Below are 10879 nucleotides of genomic sequence, written 5' to 3' on the forward strand. Positions count from 1 at the left end.
GTTTAGTAAAATTTAATCTGGAAATAAAATTTTTTTGGCAACGCTCCAGCACCCCGTTGATTTCACCACCTGGGCGCCAGGTTGACGATATGAAATGAACTTTGTTTACTTTCGACAAGTTTTGATTCGAGCCAACAACATCCAGCCCAAAACTACTTACCAATTCAGAGAACACTAGAAGTAATTGATAAACAAATAATTAGTTCACTTATTAGATCTTTCATATACATATTCGCACAGTAGGGAATAGCACAATTTAATTGTAAGGCGCTCTAGAGAACATTTCTCGACAAACATATGATTACGGCCTAAAAGCCAACTGTCAAAATCCACTTTGAATGGAAATTCCAGACAAACCGTTACTAGTCGAACACAGTTCACAACAGTTTATGAAAGAGAAATCTTTTCTCTTTCGTTTACTACCAACATCTGTGATTGGCGTGTAACGGTTTGTCCGGAATTTCTATTCAAAGTGGATTTTGACAGTTGGCTTTTAGGCCGTAATCATACGTTTGTCGAGATTTATACTCCTAGAAACATGATTCTTAATATATTTTAAATGCTTCATTTTGAGAATACGAATAATCTCTAATTTCACAATATAATCAACAGGACCACCACCTGTCACATTTTATGCATGACGTCACTGTGCAGTGACCAATAGCGAATGACAGGAGTGACACTCTCCTGGATCAAATATTTGAAGAGCCAGTACACAGCAGTTCACATTTATTTCACGATATTGTTTGTGGCACTAAAAACTGGATTCTAATCGCACTGCGCACTTACCACTCTTTCATTAAATTCTTCTCATAGACTGGTTAGTTCGACTAATCTGTCTATGAAAGTACCATCTCTATCATTGGAAATACATGTGTTTTGACAGCTCGCAGTTTTGAGATCACTCGCACTTTGAAAGTGCGGAGTCCAGGTTGGTGGGAAGTGCGCAATATCAAATATTTGACGTTATGACAAACAGTGTACTGGTAGCTTAAGGAGAAAAAAGCAAAGTAGTTTTGGTAACATTCGGTCGCGTAATCTGACCTGTTTCGAGATTTTGCTGCAGCCAATTTTTATATACAGGACAATTGCAGAGCTAGTGCTACGATAGAATTTATTGGTTAGTGCTACCGAATGTATCCTTCCTGACTGGGGTTCGAATATACGAGTGGAGACCAGCGTTTTACCCTCTCAACTGCTCGATCAGGTGTGAGGAGAGCGGTAGTGTAAACATGCAAGATCTCAGTGTGTGTATTTTGAAAGTCAGTTATCTCAATACAAATTGTGTATGCCTGTATGCCATATGTGCATCAGACGCATATGTAGGAACTTTCTTCAATTTCTGACTAAGCATTAACTTTACGCATACGCAAAAGAAGCCAGTATAAATGCCAATTTTTAGTCTGACATAAATGTCAGATTTTTGATATGTGCAGAAAGTTGAAAGTTTGTTTTGTGTAAATCATTTTAGCGTCCTGATCAAAATGAATCCCCAATTTCCATCGCATCAGCCTAATCTGTACAACATTGTTCCAACACAATTGTCACAACCTCTTCCGATACCACCCACTGAGGCACCGGTTGATGTTAGTCAGGCTAATTTAACTAAGGCCCAGCGTCGTATGTTAGGGGAGAGCGAAGCTGCTCGAGCAAAACGTTTGGCTAAGAATGCCGAACGCATGAGACAAAAAAGGGCTACAGAGACCTACGATGAGTACAAGATTCGATTGGCCAAAAATGCCGAAACCAACAGGCGGCGAAGACAAAATGAAACAGAAGCAGAGCGTGCCTTGCGTCATATGCGAAATGCCATGAGACAGAGACTGAGAAGAGCCATGGAGACACCTGAGCAAAAGGCAATTCGGAAAGCAAGACTGGCACAACGTATGCGAGAAATACGAGCAAACGAAACACCGGAGCAGCGTAAACTTCGTTTAGAAAAAGGTGCTGCCAGGGCAAGACATAAATTCTTGTCTGAAACATCTGACGAAAGAACAGAACGAAACCGAAAAAAAGCTGAATATGCACGTACGTTTCGTAACACAAAGCAACAGAATCAGCCGGATCAAATAGAAGACCTGGCGACAAAAAGTGCAACTCAAAGTAGTTCTGATATCAAGTCGGAGCAGGCTGCTACAAATTCTGTTAATCCGCTGCAACAGGTTCAAACTTCTGTAAATTCAGATGCAGCTCTAGGTAGTAGAGAACAGAACTATCACTCTGTAAAAAACTACCCTATAAACTATCCTGAATTCGGGGCAGCATTCCCGACGTTCTTTAACTATCCACATTTAAAAAATGGACAACAAAGTGCTTACAGTCCGGTATATCCTACACAAACGTATTACCCGGAATTATCCGTTCCTCCGCATTACATGAAGAATGATCGTGCTCCGTACGCTACAGCAAAAGACACGGATTGCCCACAATTTCATCCCAATCCTCTAAAGGAAGCGCCACAAAAAAATTGATCTGGTAATTATTGTCTACATGCAGTAAAGCAATTCTTCCGTTGTTTGAAATAGATTTGCAATCGGTACCTATTGCTTATCTAATGGCCTATTCGTTTTTTACTGTGCACTACCTCTGTGTAATCGGTGCTACACTCATTCAAATTTGGGGGTCAGTCTAACTTTTTTTCCATAACACCAGTATAGAATAGCCTCAGGATAAAACAAAATTGATATAATAGTGCTACACGCAGAAAAAAACAGAATAAATTGGAATTGGTTTTATTTGACAATTTTCCCGTTTGATATAGTGACAAACAAGATTCAGGTTTGATGTAATCAATAATGTTGCTTGGAATTACCAACAAATTCATTTGTTGGCTTTTCAATAGTTTCAACAAATATTTCGATTTGAAAAAATAATATGATAAGTTTAACCTATCAAACAGGTTCGAAGAAACCAAAAAAAAAAATCTCAGTATTACCCAAAGGAGAGAATAACTCAAATTTAGTTGAAATCAAACAAAGATTCTGTTGCTTTTAGCTAGATCTAACAAATATTAAAAAAAGGCCTGATTATTCTGCGTGTATAATAGTGCCGCTATAGCCGTAACTGTCCCATGTGATATGGGATGCCGTATACACAAGCGACAATTATGTGTAGAGCGGCAGTGTAGTGCTACGGCAAAATCGAAAACGCCGCTAATTTAAACATGTGGTTTTGCCTACATTTTAAATAACTTCTTTTATTGTGCTTAAAATATCGCAAGTTGGATTTATCCTTGTGAAATAGAGAGTACAAAATATTTCTACCATAGGATTTCTTAGAGTTGATCTGTTTTGAGTTGTTCAAATACCTTTCAATTACGTTCCAGATTGGATTTAACTGCATTTGGTTATTTTCGACTGTTCAGTGGTAGTGTATACAATACACCGCGTTGATAACACTGCGTTAAGAAGATACCAAGTAACAGTCTGATGGGACCAAAAATGTACTCAAAGAAACACACTTTTTCTTTTAATTTGTTGAAACACGTTTTCGTTTAAATGAGAAAACTTACTTAAACGAGTTAGATATTTGGTATTATTTTCGATATTCTACCATGTATTACTTAGTAAAGCTGCATTTTATTGACGGGACCAAATTATAACAATTTCCCATTCACACAGGCTGAATACTAGATAATAAACAATATCGATAGGACAAAAAGTTGTCGTACGAAGTAATGAAATATTAATTTTTTCATCCATTACTTTTCAGAGCACACGATGCCGTCTACTATTACTACATTACACACCTACGATACCGAATATTCCGCCGACTCTGTAGAATGGTGTCCCCACAGTCCGCATCGGCATTTGTTTGTGTGTGGAACATATCAACTGGACAAGGATGAAACGAACAACAGCGGCTCTAGTCAGACAACCCGCAAGGGACGAATACTGCTTTTCAGCTACAACATAGAATCAAATTCCTTAACTCTTAAACAAACGATCGAAACATCGGCCATTCTAGACCAGAAATGGCACCAGCGAAAACCTTTGCTGGCAGTCGTAAACGCCAATAGTGAGGTGATATTGTACAATCTATCTTCAGAAGATCAGTTGATTCAAACAGATGTTCTCAAGATTCCAATACAAGACGAAGGGGAACAATTGGCCCTTTCATTAGATTGGACAACGCGAGGAGATAGAGCATTAGTCAGTGATTCGAAAGGAGGAATTTCAGTTATCGGAGTTGACGACCACGGAATGCATCAACAAAATCGTTGGAAGGCGCACAATTTTGAAGCGTGGACATGTGCCTTTGACAAATCCAATGATAATATTGTGTATACAGGTATAACTTTTCAGTATTGAACTTGGTGTTGAAAATATGAAATTTAATGATTATTTTAGGTGGAGATGATGCTGTACTATGTATCTACGATATTCGATGTCTCGAGACTCCGATTGTACAAAATAAGAGTCATGATGCCGGTATCACGTCATTGCTTGCTTTTCAACACGTTGAACATCTGCTTGCTACTGGTAGTTATGATGATAATGTAAGAATCTTCGACACGAGGTTCATGAAATCACCCGCCAGTCAAATCAATCTCGGAGGAGGCATTTGGAGGATGAAATCAAATTACTATTACCCGGATCAAATACTTTGCGCATGCATGTATCATAACTTTAGTATTATCAACATAAAAAAAGATTATAGCATTGTACTTGATTCGGAGTACAATGAACACAATAGCATTTGTTACGGATGTGATTGGAGTTACGATCCAAATGAATGTGAATCCAAACTCTTTGCATCTTGCTCATTCTATGATCATAAACTGTGTTTGGCTGTTTTAAACACGCAAAAATAAATTGTAGTATATAAATAATGTTTCCGTTTTACTGTGAGTCATGAAAGATAAACCTGGCCTCTAAAGCACTAACTACACGTACATTGATTTATTGCGTAGATTACGACTAGTAATCGTAAAAAAACTTCCTCGTAATTAATTAAAACGAAAATCCCTATGCGCCGTTTGGTATATTTTACAGCTACCTGTTTCGATTGATGTTTATTTTCAGGGTGGACATTACTGTTCAGGGCAGCGTATACTAGCAAATTGCTTACAACATTTCAAACCATGGTAGTTATATCGAGTGTTGTCATAACAATAAGCAGGAAAACCGTGATCTGGACATGGTACAGTCCTGTATGCATACTAAATTTTGTAATTTATAACACGCAGAAAAATGTATTGATAGAATATTCTGGTTCAAATTCAATAATAATTATTATTGTCTCAGGGCTAATAATATTCTTTTCTTGATTCAATCCATAATATTGTTATTTCTACAACAAATTCTGGTTTTGACGTTTCTAGATTTTAATCGCATTATCGGTTGAATCAACAATAAAATTGTTGAAACGATCGACACTGTGTTATTGATCGAATGATGTGAACACGATTAGTTCAACAATATTCTGTTGTTGAAACAACGATTATTATAGTAAACAATTACTATTGAAATGTTTGTTTCTTTCTAGGTTTCTTTCTAATAAAAATAAAACAATTTTTGCAAGGGTTTAATTTTTATTTATAATAAAACCGTTCTAAAACTTACAGAATCAGTTGCCATACAACTTTCAACATTTCAGGGTTGTTCTGTAAGTTAAAAAGATAATGTTACTGTCAATATAAATTATTTTAATATTTACCCTTACGCAGAGATCATCCTTTACGTCAGTACAATTGTAGCACTAGCACCCCAACTGGCCTGTATGTTGTGACCGTTGTAAGTCTGTGGAAATAGAAATTTTACATTTAGTAAAAGAATTGTAATGCTTTTGATTTGCTTTTCTTACTTACATGTATCAGGAAAAAAATATGTACCATGCATACACTCAAAAAATAAATCACGTAGCTATTACATGAAAACTTATATAGATCTCATCCACCGCACTTTTCACATAAATTCTATCGGGTGGTCCGGTATATTTGAATCAGCTTCAATATCTGATGCATCATGTAAACGTTATGTGATTGTCGCATAATTTTCAAATGAATTTCACGCAAAAATAACATGAAGCCAAACGTAACAACTACAAACTCAAACGTAATATTTACATGAAGCCAAACATAGCGACTACATGAAACCTAACGCACAATGTATGTGTATTACTAGTAATTATTGCCAGTTTAATTCAGGTGTTTTCAATTAATTTTGAACAGCATATAATTCAATTGTTTCCATTTATTGAAATATATTTATTTGAAGTAACCTAATTGAAAATACAATAATTATTTCACTGTACCTGCCTGAAGACATTTTTCGCTTGCAGTTCAGTTTGGTAATGACAATCGTTCATTGGCCGTATCATCTTTTCCCCCAGCATTTGAGTTCTGGTTGAGAAGGCCAAAAACCACGACGGGTAGTGCGATCGATACCACATGGTTTGATGCAGAAGTTTGACTAAGAACGTCCATTGTATCTGCTTTAGTTTCCTTCCTATTTGTATGTTATAGTTGTTTCGTCAAAAAATGCCACGAAATAACGTGTAGTTTTGAAAACGACCCATAAACCAGTAGACAAAATACACTTTGAGGGGGAAACATACACGAAACATATTCTGTTTATTGTTGAAGCTCTGTGTTTTCTTTGCGGTGGTGAGATTGTTGAAATTGGTGAAAAGGTTCTGTAAATAAAAAAAACATTGTTTTCGAACAGCATTCTATTATATTATAAGGAACACTTACAATGGAAAACTTCCACCAAAGAATGTGGGATATCAACAACCAAATATCAGCAATTTTGTAATTCATTTTTTCGTATAGGAAATCCACGTAAACTGCGTTTTAACGATAATTTTCGCATCACTTAAATAATATGTGGCAAGCACATAGCTTCTACAGGGTTGCCATATGGCGTTCATAGGAATCATATAATGTTTGTAAGAATTTGAAAAGTAGACATTTACAGGATCGTTCACGTAAAATCAAAGTGATTTATTTTTTGAGTGATAGAATACACACAAAAAATACACAATACACGCTGATTTGGTACTATGCAAGACCAACATACACACTTAATTTGAATTACTGGGTACAGTAAAATTTTGCTGGGGTTTTGAACAGCAAACCGTTCGGTAATCAATTCAGTAAAACAATTCGGTTACCGAACTCTCCGCAATCCGTTCTCTCCAAACGTCAAAAAATACTGGTCAGTCAGCAGTTTCCTCTGAAAATGGCGACTTGACAGATGATTTGCTGTACCTGTTTTGTAAGTTTTTGACGAGGTTCGGTAATGTTGGTACAATTTTGCCGAACAATCAGTCAGTATTTTACTGGATAATATTTATGTACCGAAAAAAACAGAAGTACTGATAAATTCAGTGAAAAATATTGCGGGTTTCAGCAAATTATTCGAAAAATTACTGAAAATCGCCAAAAAGTGAAAACTTTACCGCAATTTTTTAAACAACTTGCTGATAGCTCCGTAAAAATATCACTTTACTGTTCATGTCGTCAAAAGAAATTACTAAACAACTTTTGGCTGGTTTAGTGTGTAAAATCAAATTTGATTTAAATAAAAATATTTTTAGTTCAACAATAAATTAATGTATATTTAAAAATCGCTGAGTTTTGAATCAATAATAGAGTGACGATTCAAATCAAAAATCCATTTTGTTGGTTTAACCGATTGAAATTTCGCTGCGTGAAGGGGAACGAAAGTTACAAAAACTTTGTATCAAGTCAAGGAATTCTTGGACGATCTGACGCATCCACTTTCGCACAGCAATTCGACTCATTTTAGAATATACTTTTCTGTCAAATATTATTATTTATATTTTTTTTTGTATTTCGTATGTTTATTTGCAATGACAACCTGTTAGCATAAGCTTTATATCAGGTCAAGGATATAAATAGTATAATGCAAAACCTTTGTTATTCTTCTGCTTGATAGATGTTTATTTTGTCAACTATAAAAACTTTAGTTTAAATATAATGTCATTTGCCGGTGCACCTGGAAAAGGCATAGTCAAAATACGCAATGTATCTAACTTTTCAGTTTACCAGGTTTATTCAGAATAAATTATGTTTACCAGGGTTATTCAGTATAAATTATCTAAATCGTGTGAACATATTCTCCTTCGAGTGCTAATTGTATTAGCTTCTTTGATTCTGTTTGTTTGCATCTATATAGTAGGTACGAACGATTTGTTTGTGGATGATCGATTGAAACAATGTGCTATTTGGGCTTAAGCTGTTTTGTACTTCACAGTAAAAAATATGGTGCACGTTTTAATCCGATCACATTTTTCCCTCAACAAATGGTCGGTGTTAAGTCAGACCGGACCAAGTCGCAAAACATCAAAAAATGAGTTAATGATAGCACTGGATAAAGAATTTCTTCATCTACATTCCACTTTTACCAGATTTGAAATATGAAACAATAAACAAGATTTATGGTAAAAATTATTTTCCAATTATAATGTAAAGGATGCTGCGATTCAAACTTTAAACGCGTTTTTCTCGAAATCAATGCACTGTCACTTAGTCCGGTCTGACCTAACATCGACCAAATGGTCGGTGTTGTCACACCGGACTAAGTTAGTGACAAAATATGGTAATTGTTTACTTTAGGCAGTTTTCCCCTGTAAGTGGAAAACATGTTTTTCTTTCGTGAATATGCTAGTTTGGTGTTGTAGATTCACAAAAAAAGAGGCGGAAAGCGAAAATTTTAATAATTCATTAGCAAGTTTAAAAATAAGTTGTACCTACCAACATATCTCGTATGGTTATTGTGCTCCCAAAAGTAAGGCTTTTGGCGAAGCTGGCTTAATGCGGCTATGCCGCATAGCTAAGCCCAAGGATCCAAAGCGGTGCAAATCCAAAGCAGCGACAATATTTTATTTTTGTCAATGAGTACCCTATGTTTGAGTATACCGGGCAAACGAGTGGATCACAGGTTTGCTTGCGATTCCGATGACAAGTAACAAGGCCACCTCGTCCGGACTCGGTTATGAGGCATTGCTGCATTAAGCTAGCTTCGCCAAAAGCCCTGCTTTCGAGAGCACAATAAACATACGAGCAAAATTAGTAGGTGCAACTTATTTTTAAGCTTATTAATAAATTATTAAAATTTTCGCTTTCCGCCCCTTTTTTAAGAAACTGCAACACTAAAAAAACATGTTTTCAGCCTACAAGGGAAGAAGTACCTAAACAATTACCCAAAATATTGATTTCAAGAAAAACGGGCATAAAGTTTGAATCGCAGCATCCTCTACGTTATAATTGGAAATTATCTTTTGCCATAATTCTTGTTTATGGTTACATATTTCAAATCTGGCAAAAGTCGAATGTAGCTGAAGAAATTCTTTATCCGGTGCTATCATTAAATATCTCATTTTTTTATGTTTTGCGACTTAGTGCGGTCTGACTTAACACCGACCAAATATAAAGCAAACCTAAACAAATTACTGTCTTGCAGAGCGCTCGGTTTCCAGTAAACACTCGCGCACCAAGATTCTCGCGTGGACTATTCCTCGTTTCAGTCGTTCTGCTGAACTACGACTTCCGGAATACGTCGGACGAATGTCCCGACCCATTTCTTCGATAACCATTAGTAACTGGGCGTACTTGGACAGGTTGGAACTGGAATTGCTCGGGAACTGATTCATATTAGTGACTGGAGTAGCTATGGCGTTTATAGTTGACGTCGTAAACGTAACAAACGAAGATAAATTCTGCGTTTGACTCGGCAGTTGCTGCTGGGGAAGTTGCTGGTTTCCATATCCAATGTTTGAGTTTGCATGGTTGGAGATATTTCTTATTCCCATCGGAATTGGTGTTACCGTCACATCGGTCAATTTTGATTCCACCGCTTGTATGTCGACATAATCCATTGCCTCAATTACTGCCGAAAAAACTAAAATTGTTAGAAAATATTTGGAGAAAGTCCAAAAACCAAACCACAATAAATTAAAAATAATCAAAACATTGACAGTTGTAAAATTTTCCATTCGATTAGAGTTAGGGTGGCCAGAAAAAAGTTTTTAATATCGGCAGAGATGCCAGGTACTTTTTTCAAATGTCTGCAATAATAATTTTAAAAGTCAGGGAAGAACAAAAAATGTCAGGAAAGCTAGTGTAACCAAAAGCCTTTATATTCAAAAATCTGTAAATATCTGCAATAAAACTAAAAAATCTGCAAATATCTGCAACCAAACTAAAAAATCTGCGTCATCGAAAAAATCTGCAGCTTAAATTAAAAGTCTGCGAATTTGCAGACTTGTCTGCAAATCTGGCATCTCTGAATATCGGTAATGGCCCACACTACTTTTACAGTAAACGGCAAGTTACGGCGGATAGCCTAGAACAACGTTTCAATAGCCTACCGATCGCCAGCATTTAGTTTAACCTGCCTGTCCGCCATTTCGTTTACTGGGGGCTCTCAAACGTGAAACTTATCCGGTCGACGCACCAACTAGATTTCATTATTGGTACCAGTCAACTGATGATAAAAATATTTTCTTGCGTTGATGATGTAGGACGGTTGTACTATTTTAATTGTTTTAAGATAAACCAAATACAAATATGTTAATACGGAATGCTCTGACGATTTTTCGAGGACACGTTTTTTAACCCTGGTACACCGATAAAGGTACAGTGTCAAAGTGACAGGGTACTTTGATGAACTAACCTTATAAATGGCAGCACCGAAAAATCGAATATTTGTGTTTCTATAGCTACTGTTTATTTTTCAACCAATGTGAAAAAAATAACCCGAGAGAAACATTTAGCATAATACAATTTGTTCAATTTACTAATTACAACTATATTTTCAGGCATCTTGACCTACTTCACGTGTTTCGGTGATTTCAGAATCGCGTGGAAATGTGAAGCTGGTAAATTTATTTATTTAACAGAACTTCATCG

At 36.2% G+C, this 10879-nt stretch overlaps 2 protein-coding genes and 1 long non-coding RNA gene across 7 annotated transcripts; 1 reads left to right on the forward strand and 2 right to left on the reverse strand.

The window, feature by feature from the left end:
• The first annotated feature begins 966 nt into the window (after positions 1–966).
• LOC131683349 (diphthine methyltransferase-like) lies at positions 967–4831 on the forward strand. 4 transcript variants are annotated; one of them, XM_058965234.1, is made up of 3 exons: positions 967–1247; positions 1472–2475; positions 3712–3850. In XM_058965234.1, the coding sequence occupies exon 2, from the start codon at positions 1485–1487 to the stop codon at positions 2469–2471; it is 987 nt and encodes a 328-aa protein (XP_058821217.1). In that variant the 5' UTR covers positions 967–1247; positions 1472–1484; the 3' UTR covers positions 2472–2475; positions 3712–3850. The 4 variants fall into 4 exon arrangements, with proteins under 4 accessions (XP_058821217.1, XP_058821216.1, XP_058821218.1 ...); XM_058965233.1 differs by lacking the exon at positions 1472–2475 and adding an exon at positions 4350–4831 and having other exon boundaries at positions 968–1120; positions 3712–4290; XM_058965235.1 differs by having other exon boundaries at positions 970–1120.
• A 687-nt stretch (positions 4832–5518) lies between these two features.
• On the reverse strand, positions 5519–6795 carry LOC131683351 (uncharacterized). The gene is made up of 3 exons (XR_009304512.1): positions 6698–6795; positions 5665–6636; positions 5519–5605 (listed from the first exon to the last, which is right to left on the reverse strand). It is a non-coding gene; the product is annotated as an uncharacterized LOC131683351 (long non-coding RNA).
• Positions 6796–6853: 58 nt separating this feature from the next.
• Positions 6854–9962, reverse strand: LOC131683350 (uncharacterized). 2 transcript variants are annotated; one of them, XM_058965236.1, is made up of 2 exons: positions 9422–9962; positions 6854–8214 (listed from the first exon to the last, which is right to left on the reverse strand). In XM_058965236.1, exons 1-2 carry the CDS (start codon positions 9844–9846, stop codon positions 8190–8192), a joined length of 450 nt encoding a protein of 149 aa, XP_058821219.1. In that variant the 5' UTR covers positions 9847–9962; the 3' UTR covers positions 6854–8189. The 2 variants fall into 2 exon arrangements, with proteins under 2 accessions (XP_058821219.1, XP_058821220.1); XM_058965237.1 differs by having other exon boundaries at positions 6854–9959.
• Between the last annotated feature and the right edge of the window lie 917 nt (positions 9963–10879).

The sequence above is a fragment of the Topomyia yanbarensis genome, chromosome 2 (assembly GCF_030247195.1).
Source record: "Topomyia yanbarensis strain Yona2022 chromosome 2, ASM3024719v1, whole genome shotgun sequence".
Classification (NCBI taxonomy): Eukaryota; Metazoa; Arthropoda; class Insecta; order Diptera; family Culicidae; genus Topomyia; species Topomyia yanbarensis.